At 46.1% G+C, this 20270-nt stretch overlaps 1 protein-coding gene across 4 annotated transcripts in view; it reads right to left on the reverse strand.

The window, feature by feature from the left end:
- LOC119393434 (putative ribosome biogenesis protein slx9-like) overlaps window positions 1-20270 on the reverse strand; it is a 77334-nt gene that overhangs the window by 19926 nt on the left and 37138 nt on the right. For all 4 annotated transcript variants that reach the window (XM_049414552.1, XM_049414557.1, XM_049414551.1 and 1 more), the window contains exons 2-3: window positions 17915-17983; window positions 15823-15970 (exon numbers count right to left, since the gene is read on the reverse strand). In XM_049414552.1, coding sequence (XP_049270509.1) covers window positions 15823-15970; window positions 17915-17983 — 217 coding nt within the window. The remainder of the gene's footprint in view (window positions 1-15822; window positions 15971-17914; window positions 17984-20270) is intronic.

The raw sequence follows: 20270 nt of genomic DNA on the forward strand, positions 1-20270 counted from the left end.
CACACGAGATATTTTTATCAAGAACTTCCCATCAAAGATTTTGCCAGAGGGAAGTCGAACCCCCTCCCCTTGCCCCCCTCCGCAACTCACATCTCTGATTAACAAATATTGAGATGGCGTATGAACGCCAGTGCTTTGAAGTATGTGTAAGCAGACATGAGTATAAACGTGAGTCATCATAAGGTTGATAGTAATGCTGAAGTTGAGTGGATAGGATCATAGGTCGGCAAAAAAATTTGGAGCTCACTCAGTTCACTCGGACTCAGACTCGCTGAAATTTTCCTCAGCCGGATTCACTCGGACTCAGACTCATTGAAATTTTTCTCAACTGGACTCACTCACGAAAATACTGTATTACTCAGCCTGACTCACTCAGACTCAGACTCACGGCTCGATCTGAGTTTGAGTGAGTCTGGGGAAATGTTGTAGTCAATCCCGGATATATCGAACTCGAAGGGGATCGCGAAACAGTTCGATATATCGATAATTTGAAAGACAAAATACCATGCGTATCTAGGGCTTATATTACTGCATTGCAGTTCTCGAAATGGTTTTCAGAAATTGTAACAAGTGCTAGCATGCCTATCATTCACAATACACTAAGGAACAAGGTGAAAATTTCTTTTGCAAGTTATAGCACTTTATTTTGCATGAAAATAGTCTGTAATCTTGTCTTGCTTCTTGTGCACCTTGAAGTTCATCAAAGCATCCTCAATATCATCAAAGCTTTCCAAATAAGCAAATTCAGCACCATCCATTGCACCACAATAGCACCGAATAATGCTGAACACCTACGAAAGCTCTGGAGCATGGTAAAAGGTTGTTTAGTGGCGGCATTGGCATCTTCATCACCGCTCGGGTCTGCTGCCGCGGCACAGGCAATGTCAGCCATGATCTCGATGTCAATGCAGCCAAACAGCTACGTTGTCATCTGCAGCGATGAAGTTGCTTGCTGTACCCCCACTCGAGATGGCAGCCGGAAATGCTAATAGTAAGTCGCAAAATTCACTGAGTCACCATACACCATTGTCAGCAGTCATGACACAACCAAAGTTGTCACCTGGCACCACAGAGTTTCATACTATAAAACCTAGAGGGGCATCTGGCACTAGTGTCTATGTGGGGCTCCTTGAGAGGTACTTCAACCAACATGGGAACAACGGGTAGTACAGGCTTCGGATCTGCTTTGGATAGATTAGGTTCTTGAGATTCGCGGCACTTGTTTACAGAGTGTAAAACAAAGTCGTATGAAGTTATTTCCAATTAAAAATTGCTTCATTCCGTATGTAAAACTTATTGCAGATCATTTACGTGACCGGGAGATTGAAGCGAAACCAATACAAATTCAACCACCAGGGTATTATGCATTGCTCTGCAATTGTAGTCCAGATTTGGCATTATCAAATGATGAATTCTTTTTGTTTACAACTCAAAACAAACGTGTTTTTCACTCAAAAGTGTGCATCATATACTTATGGAAATTAAAGTACCGTATCAAGCGAGAAACACTAAACGTATTTTCGGCTGCGATGCCGACTCATCTGTCATGCGCAGAATGATCAGGAGAGCAGCGGTACGTACAACACACCTCTTGCTCCACTGTAAAGCCGGTGTTTGGCAGCTTGTTGTGGACGCACACACGTTGACGCCTGGTGGCACATCTCCATCCCGATGACTAGGCTTGTGCGAATATTCGAGCAGTTCGAATATTCAAACGAATATTACAGTATTCGAATTCGCTTCGAAACGAATTTAAATTATCTAAAATTTCGAAGTATTCGAAATGAACGAAAAAAACAATATATGAACCGCATTTAATCCCCTGTAAAGGTGCTTTCACTGCAGTGCAAGGGTGCTATGCCGTGAATACACTTTTCCAGGAAAAATCTGCATTGCCGCGAAGCCCCACTTCGCGGTTAAATGATCAAAGTACCCTCACATCGATTCATCATTTGTTAAGTTTAAAAGCTCGTTATAACGGCTTATGTGCTCTAAGTATAGTAAATTTTAAAATGTAACATATTTCACAGGTTATCACTTGCATTCTACCGAAAGTCAAATCCTGCTACTATTGAAAGCTGCTTCCACTTCCCTTTGAACCGAAAAGAATGACATTTGCGCAGGGCTTGTTTCAATTTTAAAAAGTATTGTGCAGGTTACTTGGGTGATGACAAATATTCTCATATTTCTTTATAATATGTGATATATGCTATTCGACCAAATCACTATTCGCTTCGAATTCGCTTCGAACCTAAAATTTGCTATTTTAAATTCGCACCTACTTGATTTGAAGTGGGGGCCGGGCAGGCAGATATGGTCAAGTGTCATTTTGGGCTCTGTATGCCACAGCAAAAACAAAATAATAATAATAACAATAATTTCGGCGGGGGGTGGGGGGGCGGTGTGCGCCCCTCCTGGCTACACCACTGCTTCGTGCCTTTTTATACGACTACATAGCCTTTAATCTACCGCTGCGTTAGCCGCGTACCTTCGAAGCTCGTAGACGCTATCGATGATCGCGTTGATAGCGACCGTGGTTTCGTGCGCGGCGGTTGCGGCAAACGGTAGTTCCGTTTTCAATCCGCCTGCGCTGGCTGCGCACGTGCCTTCAAAACTACGCTCTGCGTCGCCTGTATTGCCATCTATAATCGCATCTGCCGCTGTTTTGTCCACGGCATTTGCGGAAAGCAGCGCCACTTGGACTGGGTGGGCGTTGGACGCACGTGCACTTTCGGAGTCCCGTCAGTTTCGCCGTCGCCATACACGATAGTGTCAAGAGCGACTGCGGTTTCGCCCACAGCGGTTATGGCAAACGATAACCACAGTTCTGACAGTGTGCGCACTGGCCGCGCGCGTACTTCCGAAGCTAACAGCATTCTGCTCTCGGCCGTCACTCGACGGATTCGGTACCAAAGTGAATTCGTATCACCCGCCGCGACGCGGAAAAGTGTTCGGAACATCCAAATTTCGGCCCATTCGACACAGTGGAATTCGGCTGGGAAATTTCACGAATTCGTATCAGCCGGTTACGTTTACATCAACGCCTCCTAAATTGGTTTACTTGGGTTCGCAAAGAGCCTGGATCAGATTGGGTTGCAATTTTTGCCATGTCCAAATACGTCTGATATGCAGGTCTTTGGAGTTTTCAGTACACCTGCTGAATTCCGATGCGTCTTCGTGGCCTCAATGAGCCTCTTGTGTAGCATGTCGCTTTATCGCTGCAAAACCATGCTGTTATTTCTGCTTTGTAGCTACCCCTAACCGTGGTCAGCCGTAACCGTAGTCAGCTTAACCACGGTTAAGGTTGTCCGTGTGACAGGGGTATAACACTCGTTCGAGTAGCGGAACTTAAAAAAGGGTGCAAAAATAAGACAGGCCTGGACGTCGCTGTACTAACAACTGAAATTTTACTTCTATGTTGCTGCGGCGGTGCGGCCACCAGCTCGCGGCGAGCCGCTCCTTCCAAGGTGCATTTTTGGGGGGTCACGCCAATTTGCAGCAGTCTGGAGAGGGTTATGTCGGTTATGGTTATGTCCCCAGAAAGCGTCGGGCAGCGTGCCGAGAAAAATGATGCACGAACACATTCCTCTCGCGGCACGAAAATTTTGCCGCGCGGCAGCTTTGGAGTGTCGCGTTTTGCCGCCGGCGGCGCGCTGCGCACGTTTTAGGGGCGAAGCTCCTTAAAGCGGCACCCGTTCGTCCCTCGTAGTCGTAGTGCGTAACCAGTCGTAACGCTAGTACCAGATCTTGACCTCCAAGGTGGTGCCGGTGGGAGATTTTTCCTGTGCGTTGTTGAACAATAAAAAATTCGCAGCGTGCGCGTTAACTAAAAGCCGAATTCTTCTGTCTCTCATTCCCCATTAGCAGCCATTGGCATGTTCCAGTAGGAAACGTTAGTAGAAGTGTAAGTGTTAGCTAAAAGCCGACTTCTTCTGTCTCTCATTCCCATTAGCAGCCATTGTTTACCTCCAAGGTAGTGCCTGGTGAGATTTCTCCTGTGCGTGATTAAACAATAAAAATCTCGTTCAAAACGCCGTTGATTGATGAAATAAACCAACGAAAGACGCCAGATGTTTTCTAAAAGCAAAACGAAAGAACGCCAGATGTTTTCTAAAGCAATGGTTCTCTAAGCAATGAAAATTCACAGCGTACATGTAAAATTAAAGAGAGCTGCGAGTCGTCATAACTCTCATCGAACCTTTAGTATAAACGCGCCCGATCTCACGTCGGTGATGATGTACTGGGCAGAATTCACGGAAGATTCACGGTTTACCGATGAACCTCCGCAGCTTCGCCCACTCATCATCATTCACTCCGTGGATATGCTGTGATTTTTTTTTCCTAGAGTCACTAGAAAAATTTCAGAGTATCGCATCTGTTTTCCGCGCGCCGCCGCGATTGGCTTACTCGCATCACGTGACCTCTCGCCGCCATATCCCTTCCAAGCGCTTTGGGTGCAGGCGCGTTGAATTTTGTACTCGGCGTATATAAACTCTTGTAGCATAGTTTTTATGTATAGTTTGATAATAATGTCCCATTCCACTCTTTGACTTCGGGACCTCCTTCTGCATATGTACTAGCTGTAATCTTTTATCATATTTTAATCATCACAATTAATAAAAAGTTGTCCGTTTTTATTTTCGATCTGAGCACTGTGTCCCCAACCATGAACTCCAATATAATAAGCCTGCACCACAACTATAACGAAATAGGGCCGTATGCACATAATGAGCGATCGCTGTGTAGTGAATGTCCTTAGCGCGTGCGGTAAATATGAAAAAAGTATGTGTACTTGGCCAAAATAAAGCCACTGAGTCATGCAGTGAGCAACCTGGCTGTTTGACGTTGGCAAGAACCAGAAAGCAAACACAAGCGTTAGAATTAACCACAGCTGCAACTCTGAAGGTGCCCGTGACGGCCCGACAACGCAGCCAAGGCTGCTAGGAAATGTAGCAGTGGCGCCATCTCACGGCATCCGTGTAAAAAGAGGACGCGGGAGCCCGGCAGGTCGTGCCACTAGAGTATATTCTAGTTCACTATAGCAGTACCACGGTCCCTAAAAGTACTTCGTCGCTTTTTTTAAACGCGTCTTGCAGATGCCAGAGAGTAGCTTACCAGTAACCGAACGTCGCTGGTGAGCTACTCCGGCAATTTCGTATATTTTTGCATTCCGTGTGGGAAACATAACGTCAAAGAGCGTGGTTGTACGTGGCTGCATAGTAGGCCGCGGAATGAATTCGCCCCCCTCGAAGAACACGCCTTTCTGCAGTGAACTACACAAACTTTGCTGGAAAAGCTCTCATGCAACAGGATACTTCACCTTTTCGGTTCGCTATGTTCAGCGATATTGAAAACTGCATACTACATACCTTTCTATTTGCTCGGCTGTTTGTATCTCGATCTGTTGAACAGATTGTGCACGCATTTCGAGTTATAAGCCTGTCACGCACGAGAGCGAAATTGAAGACTTATTAAAATAATAACTGTTTACTCTATACCTTGAAGGCAATTGTCTCATGATCATTTGCCACTGCGCAAAACTGAAGCGTGGAACTCTGTTGATAAACTTGGTATGTATAAGGCAATGTTATTAAGCGTATTTTATTTTTTTTTTCAAAAAAAATGTTGCTAATGCTGCGCGCCGAGCGTATATACCCTTACAATACTGTTTAGTGGGTGAGTAATGATCACAGCAAAAAAAAAAAAAAAAATCGGCTTATCCTCCCACGCATTGAGGGAATCGATTTCATGCGAACCCTAGACCTATATACATACCGTGTTGCAGTAGCATGCGCGTTAAAAATTTTCGGGATGTGCTATTTCTGATCAAAATAACATAAAGCACTGCGTCGAGGAAGTTTTAACAAGAGTGCATTACGAAAAACATAAGTTGAAATTAAAAGCAATGCAGAAACCGAACCCTAGCTGTTTAGCGCTGGCAACGCCAAAAAAAAAAACTTTGTCGGAACACAGCAAAATGTTTGCAAATGCACTGCAACGTTGGGAATATTAAGGAGACAAAAAATAGGAAATGAAACAACTGAGTAGTAACGTCAATCATTTTTGATGGCCTATTTTCTACGTATCTGTTAGGAAATGACACGTATTCGCAAAATAAGACGCACCTTACCTACCGCACGCCGATTTGCCCGTGCGTTCGGCTGCGTGCGTTCCGAACCGAGACAAATACTTCACGCACAACTTCCACTTACCGTACACACACCACTTCTATTACAGATAACACCCAGCTGAACAGCAAGCATAGTGCGCAAGTAAGGTATGCGTCAGCGATCAGTCGAAGGACGCAATACTGAATGTTCTCGATGTTCGATAATGTTCTCGAATGCGCTATGAAGTGAACCTGAACACCGACTGCAAAGCTAGCGCAAACAGTCAACATTCACCAAGTGTCGAAGTAAATGGCATCTCGCACGGTCATAAGGCAACTATACAGCTCCGGACCTTGCGAACATACCCGGCCGTGAAACGAAAAGAGACCGATGAAGCCACGAAGAGAGTTCGCGAGCACATGGCAACATTCGCCGCACGTTTCATTAGCTACACCGCTTACCGCGCAGTCGATTCATGACTGTCGATGACTCGAAATCATTTCTGATATCCTTTTGAAGAAACACACACACATATTGCAGTTACACCGAGCGTAACACGGCATCGAGGCGAAAAGATCGGTCACTTCTCAACACACGCTACCAACGCGCCGGACGGTCCGGAAGGGAAATGGCCGCCGCCGCTCAATGCTGCCCGCGGGCACCCTACCTTTGCGGTACTCTGAAATTTTCCAGTGACTCTAGTTTTTCCGCTAGTGTAGTTAGAGTTTGGCGCAGTTTTGGCGCAAAACAGCGGAGATGTAGCAGGATCGATGTAGCAGCTTTCACGTCTTGGCGCAGTTTGGCGCAATTGGCGCAATTGGCGCAGCTATCACATCACTGCTATCGTCGCGGACCGAGAGGTCATGGGTTCGACTCCCATTTACCGAACATCTTTCTTCTAGTTTCTTTTGCTTTGCCATCTGATCATGTGCTTCTTTCTGACAAATTTCCATGACTGAAATACCTCATGAAAGTCTTGGTGGACCCCGACATAAAACACTTTCATGTTAAAAAGACTTGTAGACAGCTTGCTAGCTAACGCAATCATATCAAAACCTGATTCACATGGTGGTACACAATCGCAGCAGCACATTCCCCTCTACCGTATTTACTCGCATAATCCTCGCACTCGCGTAATTCTCGCACCCCCCACATCGCCCAACAAAAATGCGATTTTTTTTTCCTCGCGTAATTATCGCACCCCGAAAAATCGCAGCATCAAATGTCGTCTGCTTCTTCCAGCCAATGATGATGATAGCGCGCGGCAGCCTAGCGCCATCTCTTACGCATCATGCATACTACCAGCGCACGGAGCCCTAATCCAATCCAGGCCAAGCCACAAGTGAAGTTCGCGTTATGGTGGCTAGAAGGAGAGGTGTCAGCATCGGCGCGCCGGAGAGGGAGCGAGTAAAGTCCCTAGAGAAAGAACAGGGAAAAATCTAGGGACTTTAGGAGCGAGAATTCATCCAGATGCGGCGGCGCTGCTGTCGGCTCTGAGATGCCCGCCCGCGCGCTCGTAGCTGGCGTAGCAGCCGCTTTTCGTTGCAACTATTTCACGCTACCATGCGGATTATAACAAAGGCTAGCTGGCACATTTCTGGCGGCTCGCTGCAAAGCGTGTATTGGCACTGAAAACTAATGTTTTCCATTTACTTCCTTGTACATCAGCTACGTTTGCCACTCGCACCCCGAAGCGCTGGAAGATAGGGAATCAAATGAATGGCTTGCCGTGAGCTTGACACCAAAACAACGTCCGTGCAGTTTTCACTTTGATGCCACAGTGTGCTCAATGGCGTCTCAATGCAGGTAAAGATATCAGCAACCATACTTGAATGCGTATTCTTTATGACTTGCGCATCAAAAACCAAGGTCTATTTGTACAAGAAGACATTTATTTTGACACACTCTTACAATTGAACGCGAAAAACACCATAAGAAATAAACAAAACATGTGCATTAAGGTTGCAGAGAACTGCAACTTATACAAAACTCAGCTAAAGCAAGTGAATAAAGCAACTCAAAAGAACAGTCAATATACAATGCCACAATGGGCATACATATACACATGACAGTGAGATTTCATTAGCATAAACACAGATGCAGTCACAAACCAGTTCACGAAAAAAATTGATTTCTACGTATGTGAAACACAACCAGACAATGACATCAAATTTGTTAATGGGACCTTTGTAAAAATGTGAATAAGATAATACTAAAAGTCACAAGAGACAACACAGTGTGGGTAATGTACAATAACATAAAATAAAACCTTGTTCGCTGTGTTAACGTTATGACAGTTAAGTCGTACGTCTCAACTTCAGGAACTTCATCTTTTCTCTCTTTTTTTTTGGTTGGACGCATTTTCTCCAGCAACGAGAAAATGCATTCTGGTCAGTGTAAAGAAGCAAATGATTTGATTTGTCACTTCCATTTTGTGCTGTTCACAGCCGACCATATTCAACCTCTTCACAGACAGGCAAGAGATAAGGTCTGTTATGCTATCAGTTTTCAGCTTGTTAAAACTGAAGCAATAGGTGAAAGCATCTTCCACAGCTTTGGCCAGGTCTGTTAAGGACTCAGACGGGTACAGGAGGCCACCTCTGTCTATATAACGTGTGAGGCATGACTCTGCCGGAAGCAAGCTGGAATCCTTTGAGTGAAGCAACAGCCTGCTACATTCGTTGCATTTTGTCTTCTTCAACATCTTCCGGGCCCATAGCCACTGATGTAATAAGTGATCCGGGAGTCACTTTTGTGTCCAACGAGATCAGTGTGGTCAGGGAGGGCCTCACACGCCACAATAATTTCGTGAACCTCATTGAGACGCCCAACATCTAGGAGCTCATCCAGCTTATTCTGCAGTTTCATTGAATTATTCTGCGTGCCCGCACATAGAAGGCTGCTCAGAACTCCAGAAGGTATGTTGCCACTGGAGGGTGACTGTGCCAAGCTGTAAAAACTGAGGCAATTCACAGATATCAAAAATTGTGTTGGCGTGGGGTGATCATTCGAGCCAGACATTTGCCTCAGGATACCGAAAAGATTTTCAAGCGCGTCTTGGCACAGGCAAGACGTCATCAAGTATTTAAAGCCCAAGGTTTCCGTGACATAGTGCAGGATAGAAAGTGTGCTGGTAAGAGTAATGCGGAGTCCTTCGGCAGTTGATTCGCTCAGGAACCCACCCTGCTTAGGTACAGCTTTTTCCCAGGTTGCTAAGAACTCCAAGAAGCATTTGATGCTTGATACTTCTTTACTGTCTGGTCTTAAACCTCGCTTTGAGTATCTTGATGTCATGGCATCGATGAGGTCTCTCATCATAGCGACAAACGCAGAAGTAGCCTTGGTACAGCCAGTGCCATAGCAGTGTTCCACTTGGCTGTTGTAGACATACAGGCCCCTTAAAACTTCATCACTGAAGAAAGTGAATGCCAAGTTGACCCGCATTTTTTCGAAGCCATTAGGCTGGCAAACAGCCATGGTGACGTGCGGCATTGCCCTGAGTGTCACTGGACTTGAAGTGTCGCATTTGCAGGCCTCCTTTACATATTCGTTGCTAACTCTACCATCTGGTGTCAAAAGCCCTTTGGAAGAAACCGCGTGACGGACACATTTCACCAGGTGGGGGAAGTCCGATAAAAAATGCAGATACCGGCTGGGATACACTGGTGCTTTACTTTGCACACTGTCTTTTCGAGCTTCCCACTTACACCGAAAATCTTCCACATGCTGTGGTTCCACACAGCCCCGTCGCACGTTACAAAATCGACAAAGAGCCCTGATTTCTCAACACAGCTTACAGCATCAACGATGATTTTTGCTAGAACGTCTGGCGCCCGTGTCTGTCCGTGTCTTCGCTTCGTCCCAGTCTTCTTTGCGTCATTACAGTTTTTTCCTCAAGTTATGAACCAACTAGCTCAGCAACAATCTCTGCCTTTACATCGCTTCGCGCACCAAATGCACCAAGAATTTGTTGCCATTTGCCTGTGAATGGCTGAAACAAAATTACAAGGCCATGGTCACACCGAGCACCTTCTTGCCCTGGTGAGCTGTACTTGCCAAGGTCAACGAAACCGTCAACTTTCCCTGTGCTGTTTACAGACAAGTTTTCGGACAGTTTCATTTCATCAATAAGTATGCCGCCATGTCGGTGATACGAATCAATAGTGCGTGCTTTCTCTGCAATAGCCGTGAGCACTTCTTCATTAAAGCCAAAACCACTTTTATATTTACGGATGTAAGTACGCAGGCACGAAGGGCTCGGTACAACCATAATCTTATGCTTACAAATGTGCTCATAAAGACGCGGGCTTTTCATATGCATCACAATGCACTCAAGGATCCACTCTTGCTGAAATTTCATCCCATTTGTTTTTCTCCTCTTCGATGCTTCAAAGCGTTCACGTACCTGCACTTGCTGCTTTTTTGGTAGGCTTTGTAACTTTTCTTCAAAACTAGAGCTGCTTATAGCTTCGTTGTCCTGTTTCATCTTTTCTATAGTATTGCTCAACTTTGCAATGCTGTGCTTTTGCCGTCGCAGCTGCACATTTTTTCGCGTCAGCTTCTGTGTGAGGTTAGCTCTTGCTTGTCTCGCTTTTGTACGCTTATAGTATGCCTGATTTATCAAGAGCTTACAAAGGTACTTGCACTGTAAGCATCGGCTTCTATGTTGGACTGTCCCGCAACACGTCAGGCTGTGCAGTTTCCCTCTACGGAGCCTGTGTTTTGTTTTTATTTGCGCACTTTGCATTCCTGTTTCCATCCCAAACCCCTCGCAAGGAATCATGCCATCCATTTCGAACAGGAGGCCCTTAACATCACTAATGCTGTCGACATCCACTGTTTTTACAAGAACACCCTGTACATATGCAATGCAATGAGAGGTTGAGGCATTACCTGAACACAAAAGCAACTTTTGAAAGCACAGAGTTCCACCACTTGACGCACACACTGAGAACGCTACAACGTCCGTGTCGTTTGGGATGACGTGTTTCACCCAGTACTTACATGGAAGGTCATCTTGCATCATGCCCTCCAAGATATTGCAGGCGCCGTTACAGTTCGAACTTGATGGAACGTCCGTTTCAGCACTCTGCAGTTCCTCATGAAGGGAGTCAACCTTTCTTCGCTTGGAAGTCGCACCTCCATTGGACGACAGTGAGTGAGTACGAACTTTATTCAGGTCCTGAGGTGAAAGAAAGCGGTGCCGAAGGCCCCGTCAATCAGTCCGGCGGCTCCACCCAGGTCGGGGCCGGTAGACAGAGTCCTTCGGCGACGGCCCGGGCCCTCTGGACAGCCTTGAGCTGAGCTATGAGCTCTGTGCTTTGAAGCGCTGAGTCCCATGACGACTGGTCAGAAAAATCTGTACCCGCGTTGGTAGGGCACAGCCAGAGCATGTGCTCGAAATTGTTGTATTCGTGGCCACAGTGCGAGCATACAGCAGGAAAGTCAGGATTGCTCCTGCTTAGTGTCGTCGGTGTTATGTATGTTCGAGTCTGCAACTGTCTGTAAGTGATTGCTTGTGCTCTGTTGAGCTTTGTGTGAGGAGGAGGAAAAGTTCGACGTCCTAACCTATGATGAGAGGTGAGTTCGTGGTATGACACGAGCGGGTCTTTGTTATCAAGGTTCCTGCAGGCTGCATTGAAGCGAGGGGGTGGACCGCAGGCGCGGAAAGTGAGCTCTCGCGCCAGTTGGTGTGCCCGCTCGTTTGGGTTGCAGGAAGGAGATCCGGAAATGTTTCCCATGTGAGCCGGGAACCATGTAATGTGTGAGGACGGGAAATTATCTTCGCCCCTTTCTTGGTAGAAGAGCTTGTTGACAACTGTAGCTGCCTTCGAAGAGACGAGGGCAGCCGAAAAAGTTCTTATGGCTGTTCTGGAGTCCGAGTAAATGATAGAGGCTCCCGTGCAGCTTTGAAGGGCCACCGCAATGGCCATTTCTTCTGCTTCGTGAGTGAAGTTGGTAACTACCGTGGCTGCGTTGACGAGCGAGCCATGGGCGTCCACCACGGAGACGGCGTAAGCGCCTCGATTCCAATATCTTGCAGCGTCAACAAAGAGGACTTGCGTTTCGTTGCGCATGATCTTGGCGAGTATGGCCTTGGCTCTCGCTTTTCTCCGTCCTTCGTTGTGGGTCGGGTGTATGTTTCTGGGAATCGGATCAACTGTTATCGCTTGCGTGGCGTTTTTGCAAAGTTGTGACTTCTCTGGCGGCATGAAGAGGGGCTGAATGCCGGCTTCCAACAAGATCTCGTTGCCCGCCCTTGAGAGCGAGAACCGACTAATTTGGGCGTGCCGCTGTGCCTCAAACAGTTCGGTAGCTGTATTGTGCAGGCCCAATTGGAGGAGTCGTTCCGTACTAGTATTTCGAGGGAGGCTCAGGACCCTTTTCAATCCTGTTCTAATTAGTGTATCGATTTTATTGAGCTCTGTCTTCTTCCAGTTGAGGAAAGGGGCGGCGTACGTTACTTGGCTGATGAGAAAGGCACACCGTCTTTCTTTTTGGAGGCAGCTTCTTCGAGAGGTAAGCCGGCACATTTGGAAATATCGTGGGGATCGCGTAGACTGTCAGAGTGGGGCGATCACGAGGGATTTCCACAGGCTCACCGTTGATGACATGCTTGTAGCTACGGACGATGAATCTTTCGTCGAAAGGAGCCTCGCACACAACGCAGTTCTTCTCCAGTGGCTTGTCAGCGCGAGGAATCGCATGCTCCCAGGCCTTGCGCCGTTCATCGTCGACGGGAACAGAGAAGAAAGACGCTTTCTTCCCTTGTTTGCGGGCCGAAACATACCCCGCAGTGCATCCAGGTGCAAAGCAGTGTCTTTGCTGTTTACACATCACTTTGGCATGGTCACATCAGTACGTACCGATCCTGAACAAGTTCAAATCGGCACACCGCAAATGTTGCGAGAACATGTGCAAGCGACGAAACGTACGGCGCCGGCGGTCGGCGGGTGCTCTCAACAGATCTCAGTACCGGCGTGCGCGCCACCCCGCGGCGGCATGAAATACCAGCACGCCTCCTTTCAAGGCGCGGCCGAGACGATGCTGACACCTCTCCTTCTAGCCACCATATTCGCGTTGTTCGCGTACCGAGCGCCGTCACCCCCGTGTTTAGTGTTAGTGTTCCGTTTCCGTGTCGCGTGTGTAGTAGCGTCCATTCTGCAGCAACACAATGGGCCAATACGGAAGCTACACAGCTGCTTTCAAGTTAAAGGTCATCGATCATGCACTGGAAAACGGCAACAGGGCCGCCGGCAGGCACTTCGGCGTGGACGAGTTTTGTGTGCACTACTGGCGACGGCAGCACGAACAGCGGAAAGCCACGAACAAGACACGCAAGGCCTTCCGTGGGCCTAAGACTGGGAAATATCCACAGGTTGAGGCGGCACTGCTTGACTACATCAAGGGTCTTCGCGCGGACGGGTGTGCCGTTTCGATCGACTTGATCAGAAACCAGGCGCGCATAATTGCCCGGAAGGAGGGCATCCCGGCGCAAGATTTCCACGCGAGCAACGGGTGGGCCACACGATTTATGCGCCGAAGTGGATTGTCACTCAGGAGGCGGACGACATTGTGTCAGCGGCTACCCTCGGCGTATGAAGACAAGATCATCGATTTTCATCGATTCGTGATTAGGATCCGGGAGGAAAAGAACTTCCTGCTCTTGCAGATTGGAAGCGCGGATCAAACGCCGCTCAACTTTGACATGCCTTCGAGCACAACTGTTGAACAAAAAGGTGTGTGGAGTGTGCAAATCAGGACAACAGGTGCCGAGAAGCAGAGGCGCACTGTCATGCTCGCCGTAACAACGGATGGGCGGAAGCTGCCACCATTTGTTATTTTTAAACGGAAGACCCTCCTGAAGGCCAAGTTCCCCCCTGGAATTCATGTACGAGTACAGGAAAAAGGTTGGATGACCGCTGACCTTATGGTCGATTGGGTAAAGACTGTCTGGGGACGCCGCCCAGGGGCACTTCTTTACCCATCGCTGCTAGTCGTCGACAGCTTCCGCGGACACCTTGTCGACTCCGTTCGGACGAAGCTAAAGGAGCTGCGGACTGATCTCGCCGTCATTCCAGGCGGTCTGACATCGATGCTGCAGCCTCTGGACATATCCTTGAACAAACCGTTCAAGGATAATGTTCGGAGGCTGTATGCCGAATGGATGGCTGAAGGCGACCATGCCATGACTCCCGGGGGAAAGATAAAAAAGCCGTCAGTGGAGCTCCTCTGTGTGTGGGTAATGGAGGCATGGGCCATGATTTCCCCAGAAATCATAGTCCGCAGTTTCAAAAAAACTGGAATTTCCAACGCCTTGGACGGGACGGAAGACGACGTGGTTCACGATGGCGATGGAGACAATGCTGAAGCTGGCGACGACTCTGATGACGCCGCTACGAGCGACGTCGACGGCAGTCTTGACTCTGACTCCGAGTAGTTCGGCCAAGAGACACTTTATTTGCTAGTGGCTTTAGTGTCTGAAAATAAACATTGATTTGTGTTAAACCTGTAGTTTTATTGTTAAGGTAAGTCTTGTATTAGCACTTTTCATAGCTTGTAGTTAGTTGCTAGCGGGAGAACCCCGATTTGCGGCCGCTTCGTTTTTTTGTTTTTTTTTTTTTTTTTAGCGCTCTACGTTTTCGCGGAAAATTTTCCCCGCGTAATTCTCGCACCCCCCAACTTTCCATCGGTTTTCTGGAAAAAAAAGTGCGAGGATTATGCGAGTAAATACGGTAGTTCTATAGTATGAAACTCTATGCCTGGCACCAAAGCCCGCAAAGAAACGATTCATTACAGTGCTTCGCTTGATGCTGTTCAAAGCACAGTCATCATTTTTATTGCTACGAGCGGGTCAATATTTAGCTCGACTCCCTACTCGGGATTTATCAGGAACCAAGCAAGAAGTACGCAAGTCCACAACACCACAAGAGACAATGCTGCACACAAACAACAAAGGAACGAGTCCCCACCATTCACATCTTGGCAATGGCAGATGGCACTTGTGGCTTTGTAGCAGGCAGCCACTGCTTTGGCGTAGGAAGCTAGAAAAAGCGTAGCCTTTGAAATCTGTGTTTATTAACCGAAAATATGCCGCTACGTTGCGGATCTCAAAGGCCACGCTTTTGGGGCCCGCATGCCATCGTGCGTGAGGAAACAAGTAAGGGAATGCGAACATTGTGATGAGGCCACCGAGACACTTCGCATTTATCTAATTTTGATGCCCTCAGCAAGCAATCGGCCTCTTTGAAAAACATTATGGCTGCGCATTACAATCTACAGATCACGCATCAAACAAGCAGGTGCACTCACAAGCACTGCACAACCATCCAAAGCAACGCAATGCAACGACACTGCCTTTTCGCAACCTGCGCGCAGAAAAGGGATCGAAACTTCTTAGAAAGTGGCCAAAAGGTGATCAATATTTGTTAGGAAAAATGCACGGTGCAGCATACGATACATCGCATGTTTTGCTGTACGGGTGTTCTATATACATACGTGTGCACCAGCCCTATATTTTTGCATGGGATGTTGAAGGGTATTTTTGAGCTGTTCGATATAGCCAACAATTCGATAAATCTGAAATTGTTATATCTAGATCAACTGTATATATGAAAGAAGACGAGGACGGTTGTGCGGGGACATTAAAGAAAGATATGCATACATTGGTTGCATGCACTGGCCTACGCAGACTATATAAAAATGCACTCACTTTTCACGAGGGCCTCATGACGCATCTTCCTTTTCTCCTTCTTCTTCCTTGCCGTAACTGTCCCGGCAGTGGAGCTTGCTAGGCCTAACCTGTGCACCGCCTGATCAGCACTTGTATCCACCTGCATATCTGGCAGGCCACCAGCAATCTGTAAGGCATTCAAGGACACAAAGATGATGTGACATTCAAACGAAACACTGAAATTAATTTTTAAGGACGTGTACTGAGTGACTCTCCACTTACATGCACCGTCGACAGAAAAGTGAAGGCACCAGTGTCAGTGCAAGCAATTTTGTAAAAATGACTCTGCTTTCACCTCTTTCCATTTACAGTGCACAGTAAATAATATCGCACAGTTTCGTTGAAAACCTGATGCTAGACAAATATTGGAGGACGCCAGAGCTTTGCCTTGAAAGAGTTGAACACGACAGCGATATATGGTCGCATCCTCATCGCGCTCTCTTTCACTTGCCATGCTCTTGAATCACACAACCACGTAATCCTCGTGACACAACACTCCTCCTTGGCATTTTGCATAGTAGTGATGTACCCACTAAGCGTAAGTAAGGGAATATGTGCACCTATGTGGTGGCATGCTTTATTGATGTGGTTCACATGATTCTGACAACTATAGACGTGTGAGCCCTTTGTAATCGGTGGCCAGCTTTAAACTACCGAATCGTTACACACTTCACATGGTGCGACACTCGATGCAATCTACGCTTCTGCCACGCAATGTAAACGCAATATTACATGTGGTTCTTCGACTTCTTGCCCGACATGACGTCAGTATTGCCACAGCTTGAAAGTGCATCAGTCTTATCCTGAAGCAGTTTCAAGCACTTGCACAGCTATGTGGCACAGCACCTGTTTGCCACACAGAAGGCCTGGGTTCGATTTCGGTTCGGACCCATAATTTTTATTATTTGCGTCTATCAGAGTTTTTCACTCATGGACAGCACCAATTTTTCGCTCACGACCAATGACGCCGACACCGGAATTTCTGCAGTATGGGCTCTTTAACGCTATTGCATTAACAATTAACATTGCTTCATGTTGGTGATGTCGCAAGCATAATGCATAAAGGCAATGCATGGCTAAACAAATCTTACCGATCATGTAGTAAGTGGCTAACACTTAACAGTGATAAAACTAAACTAAATAGGCATTTAGACCGAGGAGCAAAAATAATAGTAGACAAGCAAACTGGTGTTCCAATGTAATAGTTCCAAAAGCAGGACCTCATGTTGCAAAATGATGGCAAGAACAACCTCTTCCAAGACAATGAGAAGCTCGAAAAAAGGCTTGCTTGCCTTATAAGGTAGAAGTTAAGGGGACGATGGAACCTTGAGGCGATGAAAAATGCTTGGAACATGGGGTGTCGCTGGAGCCAATGTTTCAACAAGCGGTCTTGTCTTCTTGACAGCCTTGAAGAAGACAAGACCGCTTGTCAAAATGTTGGCTCCAGTGACACTCCGTGTTCCAATTGCTTGCTTGTCTTATGCACAATCGTACACAAGAATCTGCCGCCTTAGCACACTTAAACACACATGTAGCCCAACTGTCCAAACCCTCTCCGAGCATATGTGTAGGTAGTCTTTACCTCAACAAGGATGCAAGAATGAACTGTTGGTAATAGTGCTTGTGCATGCATGCACGCACGTAATAATAATAATAAATTGTTCGGGTTATACTCCCAAAACCACGATATGGTTATGAGGGACGCCGCAGTGGAGGCTCCAACAATTTCAACCCACCTGGGGTTCTTTAACGTGCACTTAAATCCAAGTACACGGGCCTCTAGCACTTCGCCTCCACCGAAGTGCGGCCGCCATGGCTGGGATTCGATCCCGCGACCTTTCGGTCAGCAGCCGAGCACCATGACCACTGGACAACCGCGGTGGGTCAATAAACAATACATAAAATTAAATACATGTTCTTTCTAGGGCTGGGGTTCGAACTCGGGCCCCCCTGGTCCTTGACCACTAGGCCACGTGCCCTATTCCTGCGTGCCCTGTTATGTCAATTCACGCTTCTTTAGTCGAGCTTATGGACTACCAACATGGCCTAACTGCCATTCCAGTGAACATACCATGGGTTTCGAATCTGGCCTTTTCTTCACTTGGTTACCCTTGGTGGACTTCAGCTTGACCTTCCCCATCTGCACAGTGATGAAAAATAAATGTCAATCCCAGCTAATCACTCAATTTTACTGGGCATAGATTTATGGCCCCTAATGCTGCTTTTGCACAACTAATGGTACAGTTATCACAATACCAGTTATATACATCCATTTATCAAAATGCGCAATGAAAAATAAGTGGAGTAACAAAGAAATCACTGAACAGGTGAAGGCTCCAGAAGTATTGCATGAAAGGCATCTGTTGCAGACAACTAAAGTGATAGGAGCAGATAATTCCATAATTAATACCTGGAGATCTACATGCAATAACCATTTGTACCTGATTATGAGGCATGCCGTGCGAAGCACTTTCGATTAACCCTTGCAGGCACGGCCTATGAAAAACTGTCTGCAACTGCGTCAAATTTACAAAACGTTTATTCAGGGCACTCAATATTTTATTGCAACAGAAATAATTTCATGATACTGTCAAGTGTTTACTTATATGTTTTATAGTAATTAATCTTACTTAAATTGTAATTCAATGTCAATTTATCCTCAACTTGAGGTCATTCATGACCTGTTTTTACATAAATAGAATCAAATGACACGACACAGTGCATTCATCTTTTTTACACTTAGAAACGCCTCTGAACTGAAACAACTTCAGAGATCAGAACGTGAATTTTTGAGATATGTAAAAAAAATGTATTTTGATGTGCTTTCTAGCAAATGCTTTGGCTAGGAGCTTATGACGCTGAGAAAAGAGAGCGTGTTGCACGCGCATTCGCTTTCACTGAAAGATGCGCGGTACGGAGGGCCCGCACGAGCAAGTGGCAGGCGGCAGCAAATGGATTAACTGTGAACATTGGTAATTGCCGAATAGTCTCAACATTTCTCATAAACTTTAACTCCTCTGTATTACTGCATTCCATCAATTTATTACGACAGATAACCTTTCCCATCTCATGTCTTCTACAGTTTTACAGCAACACGATAGTCTCATCTCGCCTTGTTAAAAAATGCCCAAGTTTTTTTTTTGCCTACTTTAACTCCCTCCCGTTTCCTTTCCGGCTGGCAAAAAAAAAAGTGTTCCACACTTGCCATCATGGCAATGAGCGGCACTCGCTAACACTCCCAGGGTTATATCCACAGGAATAACCAATGAAGTGGATGGAAGAACAACTGCCACCATAGCTCAATTGGATGCATTACAGGCGGCAACTTGCTCTTTCGTCCACCGCAATTCCATTCCATTCATGTCACAATTGCAGACAAAAACTACAACTAATGTCTCCTATGCCAACCTTGGCTGTCAATTTCATTAGGTTGTGTCGAACAAAGAAACAAGCCTTTGATCCATTTCCCTTCTTTCATTCATTCTTGCCCAAAGTTTAATAACAAGGTTGGCAGCACTTGTAAAAATAAATTAGGTCTTCATGATGACAAATCATCATGTGATGGCAATAAAGATGTTAATCTGTCGACTTCACTGCTCCTGCAACAGTAGAGCCACTGGCCACTGCTGTTGGGTGATGCTTGCCTCGAGTTCCTTGTGAACTAACAGCATCCCCATTAAAGCAACCTAATGCTAATGAAGCTTAACGTTTCTAAATGTAAAATCATTTGTTTTAGCCGAAAACATACATCTACATTTTCGTACACAAATATCTTGCATGACACACAATATAAATATCTCGGTGTTTATCTAACTTCTACCCTTTCATGGTCAACTCACATTGAATACATTTGCGCAAATGCTTCGAGATCATTGGGCTACATACGCCGTAAGTTACATCATTCTACTAACGATATTCATAAACTAGCTTACCTAACATTTGTACAACCTCAGCTTGAGTACGCAGCATCCATTTGGTCTCCCCATCAGAAATATCTAATTGAAAAACTCGAATCCGTACAAAATAGGGCTGCACGTTTCATTTCACGTTCTTATGACTATAACACAAGCATTACACAAATTAAACTCGACTTATCACTTCATCCTTTGCATAATCGTCGGGATATCGCCCTTCTATCATCGTTTCATAAATACATCTATAACACAGCGTCACCATTTTTGCAACTTGAAACTCCACAATATAGGTCACAACATTTGTACAATCAGTTTAATTTCATGTGCATTTACGGGAAGACTAATTCATTTAACTATTCCGCTCTTCCAAGAGCCATTCGCCTGTGGAATGACCTTCCTAACAACATAGCTTCCGTAAGTAACCAAGATAACTTCAAGCATCTACTTACCACACATTTGTTAAAATAATGCTTTATACCATACCTATTACATTGTCCTTTTCATAGCCTTATT

The sequence above is a fragment of the Rhipicephalus sanguineus genome, chromosome 1 (assembly GCF_013339695.2).
Source record: "Rhipicephalus sanguineus isolate Rsan-2018 chromosome 1, BIME_Rsan_1.4, whole genome shotgun sequence".
NCBI classification, from domain to species: Eukaryota; Metazoa; Arthropoda; class Arachnida; order Ixodida; family Ixodidae; genus Rhipicephalus; species Rhipicephalus sanguineus.